This window comes from Oncorhynchus mykiss, chromosome 8 (genome assembly GCF_057628025.1).
Source record: "Oncorhynchus mykiss isolate SJ-2025 chromosome 8, ASM5762802v1, whole genome shotgun sequence".
Lineage (NCBI taxonomy): Eukaryota > Metazoa > Chordata > Actinopteri > Salmoniformes > Salmonidae > Oncorhynchus > Oncorhynchus mykiss.
The window spans coordinates 33,523,710-33,550,303 of NC_143029.1; the positions used below are offsets into that span (position 1 = coordinate 33,523,710).

The following is a 26,594-nucleotide window of genomic DNA, read 5'->3' on the forward strand; positions in this document are numbered from 1 at the left end:
AGAATCATACTTAGGTAGCCTGGGTTTCACTGTGTGGTGGTGGGTGATTGTTCCTGTCACTGTGTTTGTTGTCACAGGATAGGACTGTTTTGCGTTTTCACATTTCTTGTTTTTGTTAGTTTGTTCATGTGTAGTGATTTATTAAAACATGAATAACCACCACGCTGCGCTTTGGTCCGCTTCTCTTCCTCCTACAGACGAACGCCCTTACAATTAGCTCTGACAAACTGAAAACCCTAGTCAATGGCGACTCCATTACCCGCAGTAGACTTAAAACAAATCATCCAGCGATCATACACTGTTTACCAGGGGGCAGGGCTACCGACGTTAAGGCTAATCTGAAGACCGTGCTGGCTAAAGCTAAAGCTGGCGAGTGTAGAGAGTATAGAGATATTGTTATCCACGTCGGCACCAACGATGTTAGGATGAAACAGTCAGAGGTCACCAAGCGCAACATAGCTTCAGCGTGGAAATCAGCTAGAAAGATGTGTCGGCATCGAGTGATTGTCTCTGGCCCCCTCCCAGTTAGGGGGTGATGAGCTCTACAGCAGAGTCTCACAACTCAATCGCTGGTTGAAAACTGTTTTTTGCCCCTCCCAAATGATAGAATTTGTAGATAATTGGCCCGCTTTCTGGGACTCACCCACAAACAGGACCAAGCCTGGCCTGCTGAGCAGTGATGGACTCCATCCTAGCTGGAGGGGTGCTCTCATCTTATCTACCATCATAGACAGGGCTCTAACTCCTCTAGCTCCACAATGAAATAGGGTGCAGGCCAGGCAGCAGGCTGTTAGCCAGCCTGCCAGCTTAGTGGAGTCTGCCACTAGCACAGGCGGTGTAGCCAGCTCAGCTATCCCCATTGAGACTGTGTCTGTGCCTCGACCTGGGTTGGGCAAAATTAAACATGGCGGTGTTCGCCTTTGCCATCTCACTAGAATAAATACCTCTTCCATTCCTGTTATTAGTGAAAGAGATCGTGATACCTCACTTCAAAGGCAATTATAGTCAATTAACTAATCACTGATCATAATCTTGATGTGATTGGCCTGACTGAAACATGTCTTAAGCCTGATGAATTTACTGTGTTAAATGAGGCCTCACCTCCTGGTTACACTAGTGACCATATCCCCCGTGCATCCCGCAAAGGCGGAGGTGTTGCTAACATTTACAATAGCAAATTTCTATTTACAAAAAACAAAATTACGTTTTCCTCTTTTGAGCTTCTAGTCATGAAATCTATGCAGCCTACTCAATCACTTTTTTATAGCTACTGTTTACAGGCCTCCTGGGCCATATACAGCGTTCCTCATTGAGTTCCCTGAATTCCTATCGGACCTTATAGTCATAGCAGATAATATTCACATTTTTGGTGACTTTAATATTCACATGGAAAAGTCCACAGACCCACTCCAAAAGGCTTTCGGAGCCATCACCGACTCAGTCAGTTTTGTCCAACATGTCTCTGGACCTACTCACTGTCACAGTCATACTCTGGTCCTAGTTTTGTCCCATGGAATAAATGTTGTGGATCTTAATGTTTTTCCTCATAATCCTGGACTATCAGACCACCATTTTATTACATTTGCATTTGCAACAAATAATCTGCTCAAACCCCAACCAAGGAGCATCAAAAGTCGAGCTATAAATTCACAGACAACAGAAAGATTCCTTGATGCCCTTCCAGACTCCCTCAGTCTACCCAAGGACGTCAGAGGACAAAAATCAGTTAACCACCTAACTGAGGAACTCAATTTACCCTAGATGCAGTTGCACCCCTAAAAACTAAAAACATTTCTTATAAGAAACTAGCTCCCTGGTATACAGAAAATACCCGAGCTCTGAAAGCAAGCTTCCAGAAAATTGGAACGGAAATGGTGCCACACCAAACTGGAAGTCTTCCAACTAGCTTGGAAGGACAGTACCGTGCAGTATCGAAGAGCCCTTACTGCTGCTCGATCATCCTATTTTTCCAACTTAATTGAGGAAAATAAGAACAATCCTAAATTTCTTTGAGGAAAAGATCATGATTATTAGAAAGCAAATTATGGACTCCTCTTTAAATCTGCGTATTCCTTCAAAGCTCAGTTGTCCGGAGTCTGCACAACTCCGCCAGGACCTAGGATCAAGAGAGACACTCAAGTGTTTTAGTGCTATATCTCTTGACACAATGATTAAAATAATCATGGCCTCTAAACCTTCAATCTGCATACTGGACCCTATTCCAACTAAACTACTGAAAGATCTGCTTCCTGTGCTTGGCCCTCCTATGTTGAACACAATAAACGGCTCTCTATCCACCAGATGTGTACCAAACTCACTAAAAGTGGCAGTAATAAAGCCTCTCTTGAAAAAGCCAAACCTTGACCCAGAAAATATAAAAAACTATCGGCCTATATCGGATCTTCCATTCCTCTCAAACATTTTAGAAAAGGTTGTTGCTCAGCAAATCACAGCCTTCCTGAAGACAAACAATGTATACAAAATGCTTCAGTCTGGTTTTAGACCCCATCATAGCACTGAGACTGCACTTGTGAAGGTGGTAAATTACCTTTTAATGGCATCAGACCGAGGCTCTGCATCTGTCCTCGTGCTGCTAGACCTTAGTGCTGCTTTTGATACCATCGATCACCACATTCTTTTGGAGAGATTGGAAACCCAAATTGGTCTACATGGACAAGTTCTGGTCTGGTTTAGATCTTATCTCTCGGAAAGATATCAGTTTGTCTCTGTGAATGGTTTGTCCTCTGACAAATCAACTGTAAATGCCGGTGTTCCTCAAGGTTCCGTTTCAGGACCACAATTGTTTTCATTATATATTTTACCTCTTGGGGATGTCATTCGAAAACATAATGTTAACTTTCACTGCTATGCAGATGACACGCAGCTGTACATTTCAATGAAACATGGTGAAGCCCCAAAATTGCCCTCGCTAGAAGCCTGTGTTTCAGACATAAGGAATTGGATGGCTGCAAACGTTCTACTTTTAAACTCGGACAAAACAGCGATGCTTGTTCTAGGTCCCAAGAAACAAAGAGATCTTCTGTTGAATCTGACAATTAATCTTAATGGCTGTATAGTCGTCTCAAATAAAACTGAAGGACCTCGGCGTTACTCTGGACCCTGATCTCTCTTTTGACGAACATGTCAAGACTGTTTCAAGGACAGCTTTTTCTACGTAACATTGCAAAAATCAGAAACTTTCTGTCCAAAAATGATGCAGAAAACTCCATGCTCCTTAATCCATGCTTTTGTTACTTCTATGTTAGACTACTGCAATGCTCTACTTTCCGGCTACCCGGATAAAGCACTAAATAAACTTCAGTTAGTGCTAAATACGGCTGCTAGAATCCTGACTAGAACCAAAAAATTAGATCATATTACTCCAGTGCTAGCCTCCCCACACTGGCTTCCTGTCAAGGCAAGGGCTGATTTCAAGGTTTTACTGCTAACCTACAAAGCATTACATGGGCTTGCTCCTACCTATCTCTCTGATTTGGTCCTGCCATACATACTTACACGTACGCTACAGTTACAAGACGCAGGCCTCCTAATTGTCCCTAGAATTTCTAAGCAAACATCTGGAGGCAGAGCTTTCTCCTATAGAGCTCCATTTTTACGGAATGGTCTGCCTACCCATGTGGGAGACGCAATCTCGGTCTCAACCTTTAAGTCTTTACTGAAGACTCATCTCTTCAGTGGGTCATATGATTGAGTGTAGTCTGGCCCAGGAGTGTGAAGGTGAACGGAAAGGCTCTGGAGCAACGGACCGCCCTTGCTGTCTCTGCCTGGCCGGTTCCCCTCTTTCCACTGGGATTCTCTACCTCTAACCCTATTACAGGGGCTGAGTCACTGGCTTACTGGTGCTCTTTCATGCCGTCCCTATGAGGGGTGCGTCACTTGAGTGGGTTGAGTCACTGATGTGATCTTCCTGTCTGGGTTGGCGCCCCCCCTTGGGTTGTGCCGTGGCGGAGATCTTTGTGGGCTATACTCGGCCTTGTCTCAGGATGGTAAGTTGGTGGTTGAAGATATCCCTCTAGTGGTGTGGGGGCTGTGCTTTGGCAAAGTGGGTGGGGTTATATCCTTCCTTTTTGGCCCTGTCTGGGGGTATCATCGGATGGGGCCACAGTGTCTCCTGACCCCTCCTGTCTCAGCCTCCAGTATTTATGCTGCCCTAGTTTATGTGTCGGGGGCTAGGGTCAGTTTGTTATATCTGGAGTACTTATCCTGTCTTATCCAGTGTCGTGTGTATTTAAGTATGCTCTCTCTAATTCTCTCTTTCTTTCTCTCTCTCGGAGGACCTGAGCCCTAGGACCATGCCTCAGGACTACCTCGCATGATGACTCCTTGCTGTCCCCAGTTCACCTGGCCGTGCTGCTGCTCCAGTTTCAACTGTTCTGCCTGCGGCTATGGAATCCTGACCTGTTCGCCGGACGCGCTACCTGTCCCAGACCTGCTGTTTTCAACTCTCTAGAGACAGCAGGAGTGGTAGAGATACTCTTAATGATTGGTTATGAAAAGCCAACTGACATTTACTCCTGAGGTGCTGACTTGCTGCACCCTTGACAACTACTGTGATTATTATTATTTGACCATGCTGGTCATTTATGAACATTTGAACATCTTGGCCATGTTCTGTTATAATCTCCGACCGGCACAGCCAGAAGAGGACTGGCCACCCCTCATAGCCTGGTTCCTCTCTAGGTTTTTTCCTAGGTTTTGGCCTCTCTAGGGAGTTTTTCCTAGCCACTGTGCTTCTACACCTTCTACACCTGTTTGGGGTTTTAGGCTTTGTTTGTGTACAGCACTTTGAGATATCAGCTGATGTACTAAGGGCTATATAAATGCATTTGATTAAACCCCTTTTGGTTCCCATGTATAACCCTTTCCACAGAGGGTTCTACCTGGAAGTAAAAATGGTTCTCCTATGGGGACAGCCGCAGAACCCTTTTGGAACCTTTTTTCAGAGTGTATAGGCTATCTATGGCCTTTATTTCCCCAAGGAGCTGGAAATGTGGCACGATGCCCAATGACTCCGAGCTACATTCCAATAGCCGCTAATTGTGAACTTGCATGTCATGCAGGCCATGATTGATGGCATAATTAATGACGGGCCTGTTTGATGGAGATGCCTGGCGTGGGGCTAATTCCTCTGTCTGTCAGCCCATTGTGTGGATAAGGAGGAGGAGGAGGCAGAGGGTCCCTGGAGATCTGTTCTATCGCTAACCTTGTCTCTGTTACAGAGACAGCGAGGTGTGCTATAGCCTACTGCTGTACTGCCGCACACACCCGGCATAGCTCTCTCTGCCTCTCTCACTCTGTTTTCACAATGAGCCACTGCTCGCTCCAAGCCGAACGAGGGGGAGACTGATTAAATTAAACTGCCTCACAGGTAATCATGCCAAGGTTAAAGGGATGCCGAGCAAACTGCTTTTGGCACCAACTTTCTCCTCTCTCTCCATGCAAGGCAAGGCGGCCGGTCGGTTGTCTGCAGATATGTGCGGTTTGGACTGAGGGGACGCCGCTCCGTGCAGGGGCCTGGAATGTGGAAAATTGAGTTGTCACTATCAATTTTACTGTGTGCATATCGGGAGAAAATGAACTTCTAACAACGCAGGGAGTGATATGAGGTCCTAGTCTGAGCTTGTATGACACAGAGCCCCTATAGGGTTTGGATGTTGGTTCACTGGCCTCATGGTCAAGGAAAACAACCTCGGTCTGAGAGGTAGTCATACCACTGTTGAGAAAGTAGGTGTACTGTTGGAGCACAGCGGAACATGACCCATGTATATTTGAGTTAGCTGTATAAAGTATCTTGATTTGCAAAGACTTCAGGGCACTTTTTAAACCTGATGTTTGACACAAGCCAAAATTAACATTAACATTGAATTAACATTTGTTCATATGAAACTTTTCAAATAACGGGTTACAGAGTTAAAGCAAAACAGTGATGGGAGAAAAATACATTTTGCGTCACTAAATCTAAGATAAGCACTGGGTTAAAGTGCTTACAGTAAGAAGAGGGTAGGGGCCTGGATGAATGAGAGAGAGAGAGAGAGAGGAGAGAGAGGTTTTGAATGAGTGGCGTCCAATCAGTGGGCCCCTTTTTTTCTTAAGTGGTTTCAAGGGATGTCTGTGGTTAATGACTCACCATTGGAGCGTCTCCACGTCTCATGGAGGGAGTCAGATCCGTGCGCCAAGCTGAATCGCTATCAGATGGTCCTATCTGAAACACGAGTAGCGTCTGCAGCATATGCCTAATTGGCAGTTTGAGCCTCTTGCTTCGCTGTCCGTGTTCCAACTCATTAACATGTAATGTGCACTCTGGACCAGAAGTCTACCAACGAGCGTGCATGTCGTTACATTTAAGCAGCCGTGAGACCATGGGTTTTCCCCAGCTGTGAGACAAGAGTCTGGGTTTTGTATGAGGAGGAGTGGACTCTTTTTTTTGCTGTGATCTAACGCCACCTTTCCACCCCAAGCCATGTTCTTGTAGTTTTCTCATGGGATAGTGTTCACACTAGGCTGGTTTTTGTCTCAGCTACTTCTAGTGCTAACAGTGAGAGAGAAAGAGAGAGAAATACAGAGAGTGTGATTGAGAGACACATTTATATAGAGAGAGAGAGAGACAGAGGGACAGAGTGAGAGATGATAACAGCTTGTTTAATGTGCATGTTTAATCCAAAGCCCTTCCGCATTAGATACACCAATACACGGTAGCTCCATTGTATTTCCCAGTCTTCTCAGTACAGTGCAATCATCAGGGGCTCCAATTTGTTTTTGACTGGTTGTTGGTTTTTTAGCTTGTTGGCCTGTAGTCTCTAAGGAATGTTTTCTTGTGAAAAATCAAATGAGAGAAAAGGTAGTTTTATGAGGGGGAGATGGACAGTTTCAAAGCTGTTGCAGAAAACGTCCGACAGGAGTTGCACATTTTGAGGTCTGACTGAAGGTACTGTAACACCCATTCATTTCCATGGTGTTTCTAGCAGTTTGTTGTTTCTCTGTAACAATGCTGAAAAGTACAGTATAGTTAAATTTTGACGATTAATTGATCTGGCACTCACTGTAAACAAACTGTTATTTTTAGAACATTAAAACAAGAGCAACATTTTAGAGTTCACCTCTTGGTTTGTCGTTCTGAAAGCGATGAGAGACCTTTCGCCTCTTACTAATCATCAACGTCTTCCTTCATTACGGGTTTTCCCAAATGGTGTGTCAAGGTCACAGCTGCTCTGTCCCACCTGGAATTGTAACCCCCCCCCCCTTGACCCTGTAGCCCAGCGCATATGGAGTTCCCACCATGCTCCATGCTGTCCCGGGGAAAAAGAGAGTTAAAAGTTTAATCTAGGAGTCTGTCAGGGAATTTGCTCTAAGTTTATCTTGGCAGGTGGTGTTTTAATTATTTATTTAAATGCTTGGTACACATTTAGCAGTCCATTACTTTTTTGCGGCCTTAAATGTAAATGTGTTTATTGCAGAGGCAACTTGGGCATTTGAATTTCCTTATTTCCAGTGTGCTTCGTTTTGGCTCTACATGCATAAAGCTTCTCGGAAATGAGCATCTTCTGCTGTTGCATTTCAGTAGTGTATTCCATTGAAAACTCAAGAGGCAGTTGACATTAATGTTTTTTTCTCTCCCTCAACACATGCGGAACGACAGTCAAATGGAACATTTACACAACACACTCCAATCATTCTCCTATTCTAGTATTGTATTATATGTATAATCTTCTTCTATTCTATTATATCAATGCATTTGATTCATTCTTCTGTTCCATATAGTTCATTATTAACAGGGTGTTAGATGTGCTCCCTCTCCGGCCTCGAGGTCACCAGGCTGCTCGTTATGGCTCACACCTGTCACCAACGTTGCGCGCACCTGCGCGTCATCAGACTCACCTGGACTCCATCACTTCCCTGATTACCTTCCCTATATATGTTACTCCCGTTGGTTCTATACCAAGGCGTTCTTGTTTCTGTTTCAGTGTCATGTCTGTGCGTTGTTCGTGTTTCTTGTTTTGTATTATGTTGCGTTTATTTATTAAAACATTCACTCCCTGAACTTGCTTCCCGACTCTCAGTGCACGTCGTTACACTGGGTGGTTCGAGCCTTGAATACTGATTGGCTGAAAGCCGTGGTATATCAGACCGTATACCATGGGTATGACAAAACATGTATTTTTTACTGCTCTAATTACATTGGCAACCAGTTTATAATAGCAATAAAGGCACCTCGGGGGTTTGTGGTATATGGCCAATATACAACGACTAAGGGCTGTTCTTATACATGACACAACGCAGAGTGCTAGGACACAGCCCTTAGCTGTGGTATATTGGCCATTTACCACACCCCCTTGGGCCTTATTGCTTAAATAATCAATTTCCCTGTGATCTTTCCAAGTACAGAGTGCTTATTACCTGATTATAATAAGCTGTAGCAGGTAATGGCCAAAAAACAATTACATTCTTGTAATCCAACACCTGAGATGGAAAGATACATTTTGCACCAATAAGAAATGCGTAGATGACATTGATACTATTCTGATGTCAGTATGCTAACTGATGCTAAACGGGTTATAGATGAATCAACTGAATGAATGGAATATGCTAATTGTTTACCAACTGTGTTATTCAATTATTTAGCACAGAGGTAATTAACATACTTGAGACCTATTTTAGCAGCACTGGAAAAATATGTAACTCAGGGACTCTGAGACATACAGTATTCTGACGATTGATCTAGAGACATACATAATAGTGAGGTTTGATCTAGTTCAAGACAAGCATAACATGAATTTAGGCCAGTGCTTTTTAAATGTTCTCTTATAATCCACTTCTGGATTCCAAAAGGGACAATTCTACATTTTCTACCGCAACCAAAAACATCATAGTAAAATTGTTGATTTTAGTGGGGTAAAGACAGCCGTTCATGAGATGGGGAGTATGGATGGAGCAAGACAGCCCGTGGTTGTTATTGGGAGTGTAGGGACTGGAGAGACATCCATGAGATGTTGACAGCCTCAGCACTGCCATAGCTGGGTCTCTGGGGAACTACTGCTTGGAGCAGATTTTAGACGGTTATTTTAGTCAGAAAAACATTTTGTCGCCAATTAGGTCCGGGAGTAGCTGGGATGCGTCTGCTTGTAGAAGTTCTGAGAGGCAAAACAGAATGTATTTTGAGGATGGTATGTTTGGAAAAGTAGGGAAGAGATTTTTTACTGGGTTCTGAAAGCAAGTCTCTTTTGTGGCTGTAAACCTGTCATGTTTTCACACTAGTGTTCCTTTCTGGTAAATAGGGTATATTAGTCGGTAATCTCCATCGGGTTACACTGCTCATATTTTCAATCCAGTTGTAGAAACATTGGAAGGAACGGTCTGTATACATTTGTTTACTAGTACTAGTCATTTCTAGACAGGTAATTTGTAGTTGGGTGGACATTTCCTCACATCTCAAAGCATAAGGTTGCATAAAGATGTGTACACTTGTTCTTAAACATTTATTTTACTGCGTAAACTTCAGAAATAGGTAGCCTTGGGATTTCTATGGAAACCAATGTTTTGGCCATGAAGGTAAAGTTTGTGGGTACAGCTACCAGCATCTTATTTTGTGCAAAGCAAGCTTTTAGGAAAACCAGTGCCTAGATTCAGGAAAAGTAGTACAAAATAAAGTAAAACTCCATGTTCCTATCAACCCCTGGGCCAAAACATTTTACTCACTAAGCGGTAGCCTACTTAAAAATGTCCCCACTCATTTGTGTTTTCATATGATTTCACCCAGAGTGGGATGCCAAGGCAATGATCTTCAGTGGATTTGCTCTCTCCCTGTACCTAATGATGATGACCCTCTTCAGTGGAAGCAGACGGGCAGAAATTCAGTGACCCATTGTGACTCAAATTAACCCTACAGAACAGGAACAGAGGGCAAGGCCTCACCTCCACGCAGGCCTAAATTAAAGCCTATTGAAGGGGATGGAATCAGGGGAATTGAGTCAGAATTAGTGCTTTTGGCAGGCAAACTGCTCAAGTGGAATCCCAGTTGACTACACTTACTGGACATCAATGTTACATTTAATGAGTCCATTGACTGGTTCAACTATTTCCAGTTTGCTGTTACGAGTAATTTTAAGGGCTTGGGAGATATACAGTTGAAGTCGGAAGTTTACATACACTTAGGTTGGAGTCATTAAAACTCATTTTTCACCCACTCCACAAATTTCTTGTTAACAAACTATAGTTTTGGCAAGTTGGTTAGGACATCTACTAGTAATATTTCCAACAATTGTTTACAGGCAGATTATTTCACTTATAATTCACTGTTTCACAATTCCTGTGGGTCTGAAATTTACATACACTGAGTTGACTGTGCCTTTAAATAGCTTGGAACATTCCAGAAAATGATGTCATGGCTTTAGAAGCTTCTGATAGGCTAATTGACATAATTTGAGGCAATTGGAGGTGTACCTGTGGATGTATTTCAAGGCCTACCTTCAAACTCAGTGCCTCTTTGTTTGACATCATCGGAAATTCAAAAGAAATCAGCCAAGACCTCAGAAAAAAACATTGTAGACCTCCAAAAGTCTGGTTCATCCTTGGGAGAAATGTCCAAACGCCTGAAGGTACCACGTAAGTATAAACACCATGGGACCACGCAGCTGTTATACCTACTGCTCAGGAAGGAGGTACGTTCTGTCTCCTAGAGATGAACGTACTTTGGTGCGAAAAGTGCAAATCCATCCCAGAACAACAATAAAGGACCTTGTGAAGATGCTGGAGGAAACCAGTACAAAGTATCTTTATCCACAGTAAAAAGAGTCCTATATCGGCATAGCCTGAAAAGCCGCTAAGCAAGGAAGAAACCACTGCTCCAAAACCCCCATAAAAAAAACAGACTACGGTTTGCAACTGCACATGGGGACAAAGATAGTTCTCTGGTCTGATGAAACAAAAGTAGAACTGCTTGGCCCTAATGACCATCGTTATGTTTGGAGGAAAAAGGGAGAGGCATGCAAGCCAAAGAACACCATCCCAACCGTGAATCACGGGGGTGGCAGCATCATGTTGTAACAACAAAGTCAAGGTATTGGAGTGGCCATCACAAAGCCCTGACCTCAATCCTATAGAAAATGTGTGTGCAGAACTGAAAAAGCATGTGCGTGCAAGGAGGCCTACTAACCTGACTCAGTTACACCAGCTCTGTCAGGAGGAATGGAACAATTTATTGTGGGAAACTTGTGGAAGGCTACCTGAAACGTTTGACCCAAGTTAAACAATTTAAAGGCAATGCTACCATATACTAATTGAGTGTGTGAACTTCTGACCCACTGGGAATGTGATGAAAGAAATAAAAGCTGAAATAAATCATTCTCTCTACTATTATTCTGACATTTCACATCCTTAAAATAAAATGGTGATCGTAATTGACCTTAAACAGGGAATTATTACGAGGATTAAATGTCAGGAATTTAAACGTATTTGGCTAAGGTGTCGGTAAACTTCAGACTTCAAGTGTATACTGATTAATATGTAATCTGAGGTGACATGTACTGTAACTACAATGGCTAAATGTCATTTTTTACATTATTCCAATGAGACCATGTTACCACCAATCATGAGGAGTGATACAGACCAGAACAAAATGTAATTTTTCTGATGGAAGAATATGAGAATACATATGTTCCCTTAATGAATCAGAATGCCGGATTTATATTTCATGAGATCTAGGCCTATCGAACGTGGTGTCCATTGCCAGCACATTGTCTGCTAATTCAGTGATATTACGGATATCCGAGTCATTAGCAATAACGTTTGGTGTGTGTGGTTAATTGTCAGAGTGAATTAAGATGAGGCTAATGTGTTGTAAAGGCATTGTGGAGAAGTGGGCAGGAATGTTAGATTTCTGTTGAGAAAAAAAACATTACATTGTGGATAGGAATATAGCATTTAAATAGGGATGCACTTGTGTTGAACAGTACTGTGTTCAACTGAAAGCTAAGCAGTATACTGTGACATGTGACGGATAACTATTGGTAGCATACTGTAAGACTAAGTGGATGGAAAGGTCAAATAAGAATAAGTATATATCTCTGTAGATAGGTAAAAAGGCCCAGTGTTTGACCCAGAACACACACACACACAGCCCCATGCAGGATAACAAGGTCAGTGGTACAAGTCCAGGAAAAGTACCTATTCAGTACATTGATTGACATCTAAAATACACTCTTCTCCCTATTTATTTCGACTTTTGAAGATTTGTTATTTTTTGGATTTGAAATCAAATGTTTCATATGAGGCGACAGTAGATGATGTCACCTTTTAATTTGAGGGTATTTTCATAAACATATGTTAACTAGGCAAGTTAGTGGGTTAACAGCCTTGTTCAGGAGCAGAACGACAGATTTTTACCTTGTCAGCCAGGGGATTCAATCCAGCAACCTTTCGGTTACGGGCTCAACGCTCTAGCCGCTAGGCTACTTGCCGGCCCATATCTAAAACCCCCATTTGAAGAAATCATAAATATTTGGACAAATTCACTTATAGTGTATTAAAGTAGTAAAAAGTGTAGTATTTGATCCAATATTTATAGCACGCACTGACTACATCACACTTGTGACTCTACAAACTTGTTGGATACATTTATATCTTGTTTTGGTTGATTCGGATTATATTTTGCTCAATAGGAACTGATTGGTGATTGATGACTGGAGTACTGTAAATAGGATTTTTCTGAACTCTAAATTAGTCCTGACAATGCCATGACTAAGAAAAATTGTGAATACTGATGAGTGAGAAAGTTACAGAGGTTACAACAAAACACGCTAACCTCTCACCATTACCAATAACATGGGATGTTAGCATTTTTTGGGGGGGGTATGATCTTTGCGACCCAACACGTTTGTAGTCACAAGCTTGATGTAGCCATTGTGTACTCGGAATATGCGACTAAAATACTAAACTGTTGACTACTTTAATACACCGTAAGTCAATTTGTCCAAATACATAAAGTGTGTTCATTTCTAAATGGTAAAACAGATATTTATGAAAATACCCTCAAACAAAAGGTAATACTGTCACATTAAGTACAGAGCCAAACAAATAAAAATGCTTCACTGTCCAAATAAATATGGAGGGGAGTGTTAATGATATGTTTCAATGGGCCTATAATCTTCTGACTGAAATGACAATGAATGATATCAAATCACATATCACGTAATGGCTCTTTTATTTGCAAAAAGCTTAACTTCTATATTTACATTTTGTGCAAAAACATTTAAAGGTTTCAAGGACTTTACATCGTAAGTTAACCTCAAGGCACATACATGGGACAACAACAATATTTTATCATGAGAAAAGAAATGTAACTTTGGTTCCTAAGTAGCATATTAGTTTATGTTGTTAAAGTCAAAACAACTCAATGTCGAAACGAAAAGCCATAATAGCCGAGAACCCCAAGCCAAATGACATGCATTGTTAATTTTCCGCATACTTTCTTCTGTCAAATGATACATGAACAAATAACCTGTCGTTGTTCATTTTATTTCCATTAATTCGACCCAGCAGCTGTAAGAGAAAGTGTTTATTATCCAAAACACAGAAAATGTCATTACTTCAAACACCCATGAATTGTTTGCTGAAGACTTCTAGTTTTCTGAAGACTTTTATGTTGGTCTACAAGGTGTAAAGACGACGTAAAATGTATTCAATTTGATTCACTTGGGTGCTTATTTTGATTTGACCTCTCAGTGATTTAACATAATTATTCCAATGAGAATGAACGAGCTTAAAGGAAGTTACTATCAAAGCCTGAAACAGTAACAAACAGAGGTTGCAGTCTCTCTTTTTCTTTCACTCTTTCTCCCTCTTTCTCTAATGTGTTCGGTCTAATTCCATTGGTCACGCCATTGCGTTTGTGTACTTTCTTCAAATGAGGGAGGGAATTTAGAGTAATGTACTGCCACAAACAAACAACAAGGCTTCTCAGTCACTTTGTATCATTACCCAGCACCACTCGAGGGCGTCGTTACGAATGAACAGGCTTTCATTAATTATGTGTTGGGTCTATTGCTGTCTGTCACTCGTAGTTTTTTCACCAATATGAAAATATGTGCTTTCCATACAGTAACTATTCAATTACTGCCATTGTCTCTTTCACAGTTTATAAATTGCTTCTTCTCTGAAAAAGTCCTTGAACAAACTAAGTGCAGTTAGCCGGTACAGTACTGCATAAAAGTAAGGCAATAAATGGACCTCTATCACTTCTTGGAACATTCTTTAATTTGGGGAAAAGTGTTGCAACAGGTTGGCCTGAAAGACTAACATTACATTTAAATCCTAATCACTAATGAAAATAAAGATACTTTGCTGTATGGGATTATTGTCAGACAGGCCGACTTTGCCACAGGCAGGTAGGATGACGTGTTCAGTGGATGCACAACCTGTTAAAGCACTACGGCCATGTAGCAGTGTGACCTTAGGTCAGTAAATGTTGGTGGGATGTTTTACATAACTTGTCATGTAGCAGTGTCAAACTGACCTTAGGTTAGTTTACGCCAGTGGGGTTTATTGGACGTAACTTCTAATGTGTATCAAACTGACTTCAGGTCAGCTTCCGTTGGTGGGGGTTTAACACAGGCTGATAAACAGATATGTGTACGTTCGTAGACCAAGTGGAGACCCTTTGATAACCACAGAAGAGCAACTGTTATTTCTAAATGACACAAATGTATTTCTGATGTATGAATATAAATTTGACTCAAAACCCTATGAAAGCACACAAGAAAGCTTAAGCATCAACGTGAATAATGGCATTATAGTGTCTATTGCGTCATACGTTCCCTACCTACTATTTCTGGATCTACTAAAGGAGTTATTACTAAGGGCAGATGTGCACTGGCATGGCAATTCTTCAAAGAGAGACAACGTCCATTAACACCCGAGCACAAAACGAGAGTTCCACCCTTAAAAATTGTATTTCCTATTGATACTTTCAAATTCTAGCCAAACCAATGCAATGTCGTGGTTTTACGCTGTATTTAACCCAGTGACTTGGTGCCCTGTGAATGGTTAACTCTTGTCATTTGACCTTCCCCTCTCTCTCTCTCGCACTCTTCTCCCTCTTCCCAGCTTGTGATTCGAACGGCCAAGTGAAAAATAACGTCTGCATATTTTCTCCCTTTTTCGGATGAGGATTATGAGCGGGGCAGGGGGGGGGGGGATTCTTTGAACTCGGTCTGCAAAATAAAATCTAGTCAAAGCAAATAAAGTCTGAGTAAGAAGTGCATAACAAAGACTCCTCAGTGGCACCAGGCATTCCTAACTGGGAGCCAACATGGTTTGGAATTGATGATGAACGTGTAGCTCGAACCAATCAATCAATTAATCAATAGAGTGGTCAATCCCATGTAGACAATAAAACACATCATCACATGCTACAGTAGGAAAGTCCTTCTATCAACACATTGTAAAGCAGATAACAGATAAAACACCTTCATTGTTGATTCTGACTCACTCAATTTTCATTTGAGTACTTAACAATAAAGGACTTAAGAAAGGCAGAGGAATGTATAACTGTGAGTGTATCTCCTCCACATTCATCATCGCGGCAGACACCACCCGGCAAAGACAAGACACGCAACGCAACCTCATGGACCTCCGCCATGATAATATCTGTATCATTTAGCCGCTGAACAACAGAGCTGAGCACTGTTCATTTTAAATGATTCCATAAGTAGCTCCGCGACCATTAATACTCTAAACAATGCCATTTGAGAATGAGTAATGTAATGCATCTGAGGTAATGGACTCATGGGATGCTGGAGGTAAGGGATCTCTTAGACTACCTGTACCTCGCTCTACTCTACACTGACTGAGAAAACATGCCCCCTAGTGGCCACAACTGGAGAGAAAAAAACTCCTGTATCATTGGAGGCAAATCTATATCCAACAGCGACGGCATTATCCCTCTCATCCCTACCACCTTGAAAAGTGTTCACTTAGTCCTGCTAAGGTAGTCTTCCTCCCATCCCTTCCACATTCAAACGTGTTCACTTAGTCTTGTGAGGGCAAAAAGGGGTGTTGAAAAGTGTGCCCATTCCTCTGATGGGATTTCCACAAAAAGCTCATTTGAATGGCTGCTTACACTCTCTGTTGCATTAGGAAGTGCACTTTGATTCTTAAAGAAAATACCACCAGTGCTTATTTTCCACTGCAGTCTAATCAGCAGTGTTAGTTCCCCCAGACTTCCCAGACCACTGTGTTATCTTAACTAGTGTTTCTGTGAGGGGGTGGCTCTGCACAAAGGCCATATTTTTGCTTCTGTGGTTAGCAAAGAATCCCAGCCCTCATAGCGCCCAGCAACCCAAAAACCTGACAGACAGGACACCGTTCGTCAGAACCAACCCAGCGTGCCATATTGTACAAATTTCTATGTACAGAGAATACTTGAGCAAAAACCACTTACTGTATTTAAATCCCGCTGATTAAAAAAAAACATATGTATTCCTTTTTTTACTAAGAATAAAAAAGATTGCAGATAGAATTCCACATTATTGTCCACAGTATAAATTACATCGTAGACAGAACTTGGAAATATATATGGTACAGTATATTTAACTACTTTGTTGTTTCTTTCTGTCAGACAACCAGTGTGGGAATATCCTGTGAGAAGCATCACGTGTGGCAGAACTCGGTGCTGGGAACATTGCTGCTCTTGCAGTAGGCTAAGCTATTGTCACTGAGGTGGCAGTCTCTGAAGCCGATGCCTCCGTTGGGTGTGTAGATGGGCTGAATCCTGAAATCCCCTTTCAAAAGTTGCTCATTGTTCAGCGAGACTATCTGAAAGCTGGTCTCAGTCATTTCCAGTATAGAGTTATCCTTTTTGGTACCTGCCTCGCAGTAGTCGTCTTTTCTCCTGCCCCGGTTGTATTTCCACTTGGACGACTCCGAGCGGCTCTTCTTGTGCATGTGCCAACAAAACAGGCTCAGCAGTATTACCAGGACGACCAGGACGGCCCCACCGATCACCCCGGCCAAAAGGAGGGTGGAGTGGGCGTCCTGTTGGGCTTGCTCTGACCCTGTGGCCTTGTTGTTATTGGAGTTGGATGAGGCCGACTTGGTCCTGGCCTCTGAGCATATTGTATCCTCACCTGGGCGGTAGGAGTTGAGGGTGTCCAGTACATACACACAGATCCGGTACACTGACTTGGGCTCCAGGTTGGTCAAGCTTAGCTTCCGCCTGTCCCCACTCAGCGTCCTCTCGCGGCTGACGTCGCTCATTAGGCTCTTGCCCATCTTGACCCAGGTCACCTTGTAGGCCGTAACGGTGAAGTAGGAAGCCCAGCTCACATCGATGCAGGAGGCGTTGACCACGTGGAAGGATATCTGTAGGGGATCCTCGTAAGGGGGCAGGGGTCCAGCGGGGTGGGGAGGCAGGGCAGGGGGAAGGGAGGGCGATGTGAGGTAAGAGGAGGATGTGGAGATGGGGATGGAAGTGGTCATGGCGGTGGTAAGGAAGGTGGTGGAGGCGGTGGTGGGGAGTTGGGGGTGTGGGGGCGTAGAGCGCAGGGTGGGCCAGAGGTCATGCTGGAGGTCTGTCCCGCCTGAGCACTGGATAGCATCCAGGGTGAGTTCTCTGATTGCCATGCCGCGCACCCTCTCGGGGCTCTGGCACATGAACCCGCGCACGTTGATGGAGCCTGGCAGTGACTTGAGCCACACCACCACCCATTTGACAGTGCAGTCACAGCGCCACGGGTTGTTCCGAACGGTGAGCTGTCTGAGGCTGATGAGGCCGTCAAAGACCCCCTGTGTCAGTGTCTGCAACTGGTTATTGGATATATCCAGTCTTTCGAGCCTCTGAAGGTCGGAGAAGGCCATCACTGGAATATGGTCCATCTGATTATCCTGCAGGCTGAGCTTGACCAGGGACTGGGTCGGGAGGAGGGGTGGGGGGAACGTCAGAGAGTTACGAGCCAGCGCCAGCTCCCGGAGGGTGGACAGCTCCTGGAACGTCCCCGGGGCCACGCCCTCGTCCGTCAACAAGTTCCCATCCAGCAATAGGCGTTGGAGCCGCGTCACGTTCTGAAATGCTTCCTCAGCAATGATGGCGATGCGGTTCTCGTCCAATCGCAGCTCCTTGAGGTCCTCCGGAAGACCAATGGGGACACTGCTCAGGTGGTTCTTGGTGAGGAAGAGCAGCTTGAGGCTGACGGCCTCCCGGAACGCCCCCTCCTCCACCCCCACGGTAGAGATGGAGTTATCATCCAGGTGGAGCTCCTCTAGGCGGGGAAGCTGGGCCAAGGCAGCCCTGGAGATGGTCTGGATGTTGTTCTCCTGCAGGTGGAGCACCCGGATGTTCTTGGGCAGGTTGAGAGGAAACTCATCCAGCTGGTTGCCGTAGAGAAACACCGTCTCCACGGAGGCCACATTGTGTAGTTCCCATGGGAACCCAGCATTGTTGATCTGGTTGTTGTGGAGGTAGAGGATCTTGTAGCCCTCTGTCACCCCCAGAGGTACCGATGTCAGGCTCCGCTCGTTGCAGTAAACAAATGTTTTGTCGCAGCGGCACTCCTCCGGGCACGAGGCTGCGGGGCGGCTGAAGTGCAAGTTGAGGCTCAGGAGGACTGTCAACCAGAAACGCAGAAATGAACCCCAATTTTTATTCCACAGCCTGACCTGAAACTCCATAGTGGAAAAACAGAAGGAGGGGAACGGCCTCAAAAAGCAACACACAATAAAATGTATTAAAAAGGGAAAAGGATTGAAGGCGATGAAGTAAATCCCCTAAAATAGTCAACAAAAACGAAAGTCCTCTAAAATAGTTTGATAATGCTCAGTTCACTTCTTCGCGGGGTGGTAGAACAGGAAGCCATAGGGTTAGGCTTAATCCCCCTGTAATTGGTTAGTCCTCAGCTTTAAGAGGAAAGAGTGTCACATTAGGAAGAGCAGGTCCTCTGACTGAAGCTGACTCTGACTCCATCCATGCTGATATATTAGACCATGGCAGGGCTCCACAATCTCAGCTCCTCCTCAAAGCACAGGGCCAAGCCTGGGCCAATTTAATGCCAAGTCGCAGCTGAGAGCTACCGTGTCCGGGGCCTCCTTCTCTCCTCTCCTCGCCACACGCCCGTCAACGTCACACACTGCTGGTCCCCGCCCGGGGCAGCGTCCAGGTGGTGTGACATTTGGATCCAGAGACCTGTTCCACAAGACAAAAGAAAGGTGAGATAAATGGGGGGTGGGGGGGGGGATGGGTTCGGGTCAGGGGTGGTCTGTTTCGCCCCATGAGAAAAAAAGAGCTGTCTATAACTCACGTGCACACAAAGGCTGAAAAAATGACTCTGTTTCACATACATATTCAGACCCATAAACACATAGATCATAGACACACACTCTCACACACACTCTTTCTCACACACACAATCATACTTAACCCGCACACAGATCCACACACACTGACACCTTTGAAATTTATGCACAGGCTATTTCTTTCAAAATTTCAAACCATCTGATAAAAATGCAGGAGCGCTCTAGCACATCCGGTTTAGCAGACATAAAGGGGCTTTCATTCCTTCCTCTCAGTCATAGAGGAGAGAATATAATAGCTGCTAGAACAGCATGGACATTCTGCGCTTTCTACAACAACAAGTCAATGCCTCAGTGCTGAACTACACACTAATACACACATTGCAATTATTTTTAACTGTCTGAAACATAAATTAGACATAACGGAGACATAAAATGAGAAAAAGCAACAGAAAGGAGATAAAAATACTGCCCGAAAGCAAAAAATACTGCCTGAAAGACTTATTGGGCAGCCCTTTGACTTGTGTGAAAATAGTCTCTTCTTTTTCTTTGCCTTTGTTAGAGCAGACAGTGCTTTGAAGTTAGAGCTGATGAACACATTGTGCTTACAGTAGACAGAGAGAGGTGTTGTTTTGCCTCTTAAGGTGCACCATGCACATTACATAAGTAGGCCAGACAAACCACCAACCATCTCCAGCACATATACATGATATAAGGCACCGCAAAAATGAAATGAAAGGGGAGTGTGGGGATGTATAGTGGGACTTCATACCAATCCCAGAGTGACAAACACAGCCTGTCAAATGGAATGGGATTGGAAAATAAGTTAGCTCCTCCACCTGCGATAAATGATCGATACTGGACTATTTCTCAAAATGGTTTAGAGGTTTAGCGTGGGCACAAGGCCACCCAGTTACAGTAAGGCCTCAGCTCCCCACATCCCAGTATTTGAGTTGCCCATCACACATGTTCTATCCAGAAGATTGAAAGATACTGCTTGTCACCAGTGCTTTTAACTTAACAGGAGCACTGCACATGTCAATGCTCAAGAGGCCCATACATTTAATAAATAATGGGTTTGATGGTCTGAATTGTATAGAGGTCATATAAGGATAGGAGGTATGGGCATAGGGGGAGATTAAGGTTATCTGCAATTATAGGTTGCTCTGTAGCCTGATGAGTGGTGAGATGTGGCACCACTGCTACTTATAAGGATGACACAAAACAATATGAAATACATCTGTGATCTACTTTTCTAAATTGAAAAGAGCTACATTTAATAGAATAAGCTTCAGGGGAAATAAGGAGATACCACAAGCTGCAATAAATGTGCTGCCACAGCAAAAAAATCTCGAATGATTATAGCTGCATAAATAAAGACTGTGGACATTGGAATGAATTGTGGAGTAAAAATACATCTAAGCAAGGCTAAACAAAATGATCCTATGGACACAATAAAGTTGCCCTTGCATGTATCCAAATCCAAAAACGACATGGACAGAGAGCAAGGTGTATGTGTGAAAAGATAAAATAACGTTTTTCGGTTGAGGCCAGGTTCAATCCGATTAGGACTGGATTAAACGACAGAAACGCAATTAAAAGTTTTTTAAAAGGATAGGCTATTTAAAAGGCGATAAGAAGCGGATCAGGTGTAGGCTACTTCAAAGGCAGCCCAGCGAGTGGTGTTCAATTGAATGAATTATTACAAAAGGGATTGAGAGCCGTGCTGAGCATTGAGATTGCAAATGCAAACGGAGGCTTTGCTTTTCTCTGAAGAAAAACAAAAATCTAAAGCAATGCGCTTTGTAGCTAAGCATTGATCTTTGACATCTAATAATGGATTGATAAATAAACGATAGAAAACGAACTGAGAATTTACAAATTGACCACATTTCCTTTAGAGATAGCAGAGGGTTGTGAGGAGAATAGAATATATTAGGCAGCAGTTTGGCTGGGAATAAAATTAGCACCATAGCTCTTAACAATGGCAGTGCATCTATGTATATATATCCATAATAAATCTCATCTAGTTCAATCTACTCATACAGCCTAGAACTCTATATAAACTATTTAAATAAGTTGTAGTATAGTTGTTTATATAGCCTTTATGCTGCTATTAAACATTTGGGCTACTGTAGCCTACCTTAGACGAGGCTTTATCCATATTCATTGTATGCCCCTTTACCATGTTCAACTCTTTTCTTTATCCTTCATGCAATCCTAGAATATGACCGTGCGCAATGATCCAGCGCCATTCGGTATTGTTTGTGCGAATCGCTTCCAAGCGCCATGCCACCCGTGGGTCTACCGGACAGCATGCTGCCTGAGTCGGGGAACAATCTTCTGCTCTGTCCGCACTTTTCTGCAATTCCGGGGCATGCAGCTCAACCTATGACTACACTCAGCTCAGGCCGCCTCAAAACCTTGGGCAATGCATTCGAGCGGGAGAGTGGGACTATATGGACCAGAGGCAGCACCGACTTCTCTCGAAACAGTGAACACGCACTTGCCAAGGTATCCGGGTTGTTTTGGGGACGATAAACTTGCCTTCTATGCTCGGAATCCCAGAGAGATGTTTGCTAAAATGAATTCCGTTGATAGTGATGTGTGTGCAGTGCACCGCTCAACTCTGTCTTGCGCTCTCTCTCTCTCGCTCTCTTCTCTCCCTCTCCCATCGTCGCTCAGGTCCCTCCTACCCTACCCTTCCCTGAATAAAGAATGCGTCTCCCGGTGCAGCTCGGAGAGAGATGGCTAGGAGCCACGTACTGCTCCTCCCAACACTGCTGCCCTCATACTTTCTCTGTTATCAGGGAATTTCAACTTTCTTGTTTTTCTGGAGAACTTTATATTCAGCCTACGCATTTGTCACTATATAGTTTTCCTATACACAATAGTTTACTAGCAATGGTCCAAAACGCAACGACTAGACTGACCTGGATAAAGTAGCCTACATTTCCATGCTCACTTCACATTTTTATTCGGTTTTCAGGACGGCAGACCTCTATGCTTAATTCTGTCTACATTTACAGTCAAAAGTTTGGACACACCTACTCATTCCAGGGTTTTTCTTTATTTTGCCTATGTTCTACATTGTACATTAATAGTGAAGACATCAAAACTATGAAATAACAAATATGGAATCATGTAGTAACCAAAATAGTGTTAATTAAATCAACATACATTTTAGATTTTAGATTCTTCAAAGTAGCCACCCTTTGCCTTGATGACAGCTTTGCACACCCTTTCATGCTCATTTTAAAGTTATCAAGTGTTGCCTACAGTTTGCATTCATATATTTTTTTTTATTGAAAGTGAATTATGCTGGTAAACACATTCTAAACCGCTCTGGTGACACTTTTTGCCTCATCTCCATTCATCCACATGGCTGTTGGATGCCCAAAAACCTATTCAAGTCAATAAATGCATTTATAAAATGTTAAAAAACAATGTATTATTTGGGAAAAGGGAAAGTGTAGGGCAAGTCATTTTGTAAGAGGACATTATGAAAAAATGTAAATGGACCGGGTGTCCATTTGATTAATTGTTCAGCACTCTTATGGCTTGGGAGAAGGAGCCTTTTGGTCCTAGACATGGCGCCCTGGTACCACTTTCTGTGCAGTAACAGAGAGAACAGTCTATGACTACGACAATCTTTTTTGTACATTTTGAAGTATTGATTCTTTAAATATGAAGTGTTTAAACTTGTTTTATTTCTTAAGCTATTATTCAAAATGAACTAGTGTCAGTGTTGATTAATCACTAATCACAACCCTGCAATAAAAGGGGTTCTGTCGCTGTGTTGTTTTCTCAAATTAACATTTTATTTTTGTCTAGCTGTAAGATGTCCAATCGTTTTATTTGATTTTCACGCTCTCACAGTATATATATATAAAAAATCTAAACTCTTACTGACAGTTGTGGCTGCTTTACTTGATGTATTGTTGTCTCTACCTTCTTGCACTTCGTGCTGTTGTCTGTGCCCAATAATATTTGTACCATGTTTTGTGCTGTTGTGTTGCTGCCATGCTATGTTGTTACTGGCCTATGGACACCCGTCAGCTGAGGCAGAGAATAGCTAAACTCACACATTTACATGTAGAGAATTTACATGTTCTTAATGTAAAATGATACCAGTAGACAATGTATGTAAGGCAAACCTTACACCAGATTTTGTACATGCATTTAAAGTGCTGACATATACAATCGTTTAGTGCAAATCCAACCTTGTAATTTAGTTTGAAAATAAAAAATGAGGTTAATTTTATTTGATTTCAATAATATTTGCAATCTTGCTTGCAAAAAGGTTGCAGTTGTTCCCATAGGTAGACAGTATATCGTTTCTCTATGTGTCACTGACCTTGGATAAGCTAGCACAACTAACCTTCCAGGTCAATAATATGCTGTTTTTATTTTAAAAAATGTTGGCTTTAGAATTGTGAGAGAAATTGAACTAGCTAGTAGCTAGCTGGTTATACCTAGCAGCATACAAAGTTAGCAGACATTTCTGAAAACAAACCTCTTTGCGGCTAGCTACTTCTTGTCCCTCATGCTAGCCTTACAGCCAAATATCACTTCTGAAATGTAAAAAATAAAAAATAAAAAATATTGATATGGCCACTTCTCTGCCCTTGCTGCAGATTTAGCTAGTCTCGAAATAGCAGAGAAATGCCATGAAAACCAGAATGCTGCTGTGTTTTGTCACCAGTGCTTGCTGACATTTTTAGTCCTAACGCAATGTTGCGCCTACGGCACTAATGCGATGTGCACCTTTGGAGCGCCGCCCAAGCAAGAAAAGTCAACTCGAAGCCAGCAGATGGCGATTCCATTGGTTTTCTGTATTATCGACTCTCCATGAGACAATTTTGTGAGATTCATTCTGCCTTTCATGTTTCATTTTGTCAGCAACATCCCAAAGATGGACTGCTTTGCCATGTCCTGTCCACAAAATGTTATTTATCCATAAATCACACAACTGTACACAGCATGAATTATATATTAGACATGAAGAATGCAGGGGAAAATAGACAATTTTAATTTGCATGTTTTGCAGCATAATTCCAGTGGATGGAAATTGCCATGGAGTTGTAAAATATTTCTCTAAAGTCAAGAAAAGTTTTTACAGTTGTTTGATATAATGTTTAATGTATGTTTGTGTATGCCAGTGTTAATACCAGTTTACTTTTAGCTACTTTTGAGCTACCATGCCCATCTGTGTGTATTAAGGTGTGGATCAGCTTTAATATTGCAAATAGATTTTGGCCTCTATCAATGTCATTGTCTGCATAATTTCCAATCCCCCATATATATATATATATATTTAAAATAATATATATATATATACACACTACCGTGTACTGCTCCCTTAATAGAACAGCGCAAACTGGCCTAACCAGAATAGAAAGAGGAGTGGGAGACCATGGTGCACAGCTGAGCAAGAGGACAAGTACATTAGAGTGACTAGTTTGAGAAACAGATGCCACACAAGTCCTCAACTGGCAGCTTCATTAAATAGTACCCGCAAAACACCAGTCTCAACGTCAACAGTGAAAAGGCGACTCCGGGATGCTGGCCTTCTAGGCAGAGTTCCTCTGTCCAGTGTCTGTGTTCTTTTGCCCATCTTAATCTTTTCTTTTTATTGGCCAGTCTGAGAAGGTTTTTTCTTTGCAAGTCTGTCTAGAAGGCCAGCATACAGGAGTCGCCTCTTCACTGTTGACGTTGAGACTGGTGGTTTGCGGGTACTTTTTAATGAAGCTGCCAGTTGAGGACTTGTGAGGCGTCTGTTTCTCAAACTAGACACTCTAATGTACTTGTCTTCTTGCTCAGTTGTGCTCCGGGCCCTCCCACTCCTCTCTCTATTCTGGATAGAGCCAGTTTGCGCATTTCTGTGAAGGGAGTAGTACACAGCGTTGTACGAGATCTTCAGTTTCTTGGCAATTTCTCGCATGGAATAGCCTTCATTTCTCAAGAAAGTTATTTGTTTCTGGCCATTTTGATTCTGTAATCGAACCCACAAATGCTGATGCTCCAGATACTCAACTAATCAAAAGTAGGCCAGTTTTATTGCTTCTTTAATCAGCCCAAATGTTTTCAGCTGTGCTAACATAATTGCAAAATGGTTTCATAATGATCAATTTGCCTTTAAAATTGATAAACATGGATTAGCGAACACAACGTGCCATTTGAACACAGGAGTGATGTTTGCTGATAATGGGCCTCTGTACGCCTATGTAGATATTTCATGAAAAATCAGCCGTTTCCAGCTACAACAGTCATTTACAACATTAACAATGTCTGATCAATTTGATGTTATGTTAAGGGACAAAATATAGCATTTCTTTCAAAAACAAGGTCATTTCTAAGTGGCCCCAAACTTTTGAACAGTAGTGTATGTATTTATATTTGTTCCTCTAACCCTACCATCCCTACCCTAATTGGAGTAAACTAATGGACAACATCATTTACAGTAGGTTTCTACTTCAATCTTATATATACTATATACATTTTATGGACACAGTATATTTTACATTAGTTAACTTATGTTTGTTTTTAGTCCTTCAGCTATCCTCAACCCCTCCCATCTATCTCTGAAGACCATTCAGTTGTGATTTATATTTGCCATATATTTTTCACTGTGCTGTGATGTTTCACAAAAGTTTTGAATCTTTCTATTCTCATAGGTTTTCCAGATTATAAATGAAAGATAAACATTTTTGCTAAGAGTATTATTAGAGTATATTATTGATTGATTGACTTTTTAGATCACCCAGCAGTGCTATTTGCAGAGTTAACTCCATTTGAATGTTGCAATTCTTCAGCCATTCCTGAACCTGCGACCAAAAACAAGCTACACATGGACAGTAGCAAAACAAATGATCTAATGATTCTGTCTCTTTTAAGCAACATCTGCAGAGTTGGGATGGTTGTATATGTTATATATGGGGGATATATATATTTTTTTGTTATTGGTTGCAAGAGTTTTGTATGATGACTTAAATTGAAAAACTTGAGGTTTTGAATCCGGAGTCATTTTGTGTGTCAGTTCATAAGCCACGGAATAGGTACATCGTAAATCTCTTCCCAACTATTTTGCAATCTGTATGGCACAGCTGTCAATTTTTGGTCCTTAATTAAACTGGCAAACTTTTTTATTCATCACAATTTTCTTTAACCAATTTTGGTATTTTTTGCAGAGCTGACAGTGTCACGAATACCACCGAAGGTGGCTCCCCTTCCTGCTCGGGTGGTGCTCGGCGGTCGTTGTCGCCGGTCTACTAGCTGCCACTGATCCCTTTTTCCTT

General features: G+C 42.5%; 1 protein-coding gene across 2 annotated transcripts in view; it reads right to left on the minus strand.

The window, feature by feature from the left end:
- Positions 1-13,199: 13,199 nt before the first annotated feature.
- The window catches only part of LOC110529821 (leucine-rich repeat transmembrane protein FLRT2), a 32,789-nt gene continuing 19,394 nt past the window's right edge, over positions 13,200-26,594 (minus strand). The window contains exons 1-2 of one of the 2 annotated variants that reach the window (XM_021612379.3): positions 21,440-22,018; positions 13,200-19,189 (exon numbers count right to left, since the gene is read on the minus strand). In XM_021612379.3, coding sequence (XP_021468054.1) covers positions 16,663-18,678 — 2,016 coding nt within the window. In that variant the 5' untranslated portion in view covers positions 18,679-19,189; positions 21,440-22,018 and the 3' untranslated portion in view covers positions 13,200-16,662. Of the gene's footprint in view, positions 19,190-21,439; positions 22,019-26,594 lie in introns of those variants that run through there. The other variant, XM_021612380.3, reaches the window with a different exon arrangement.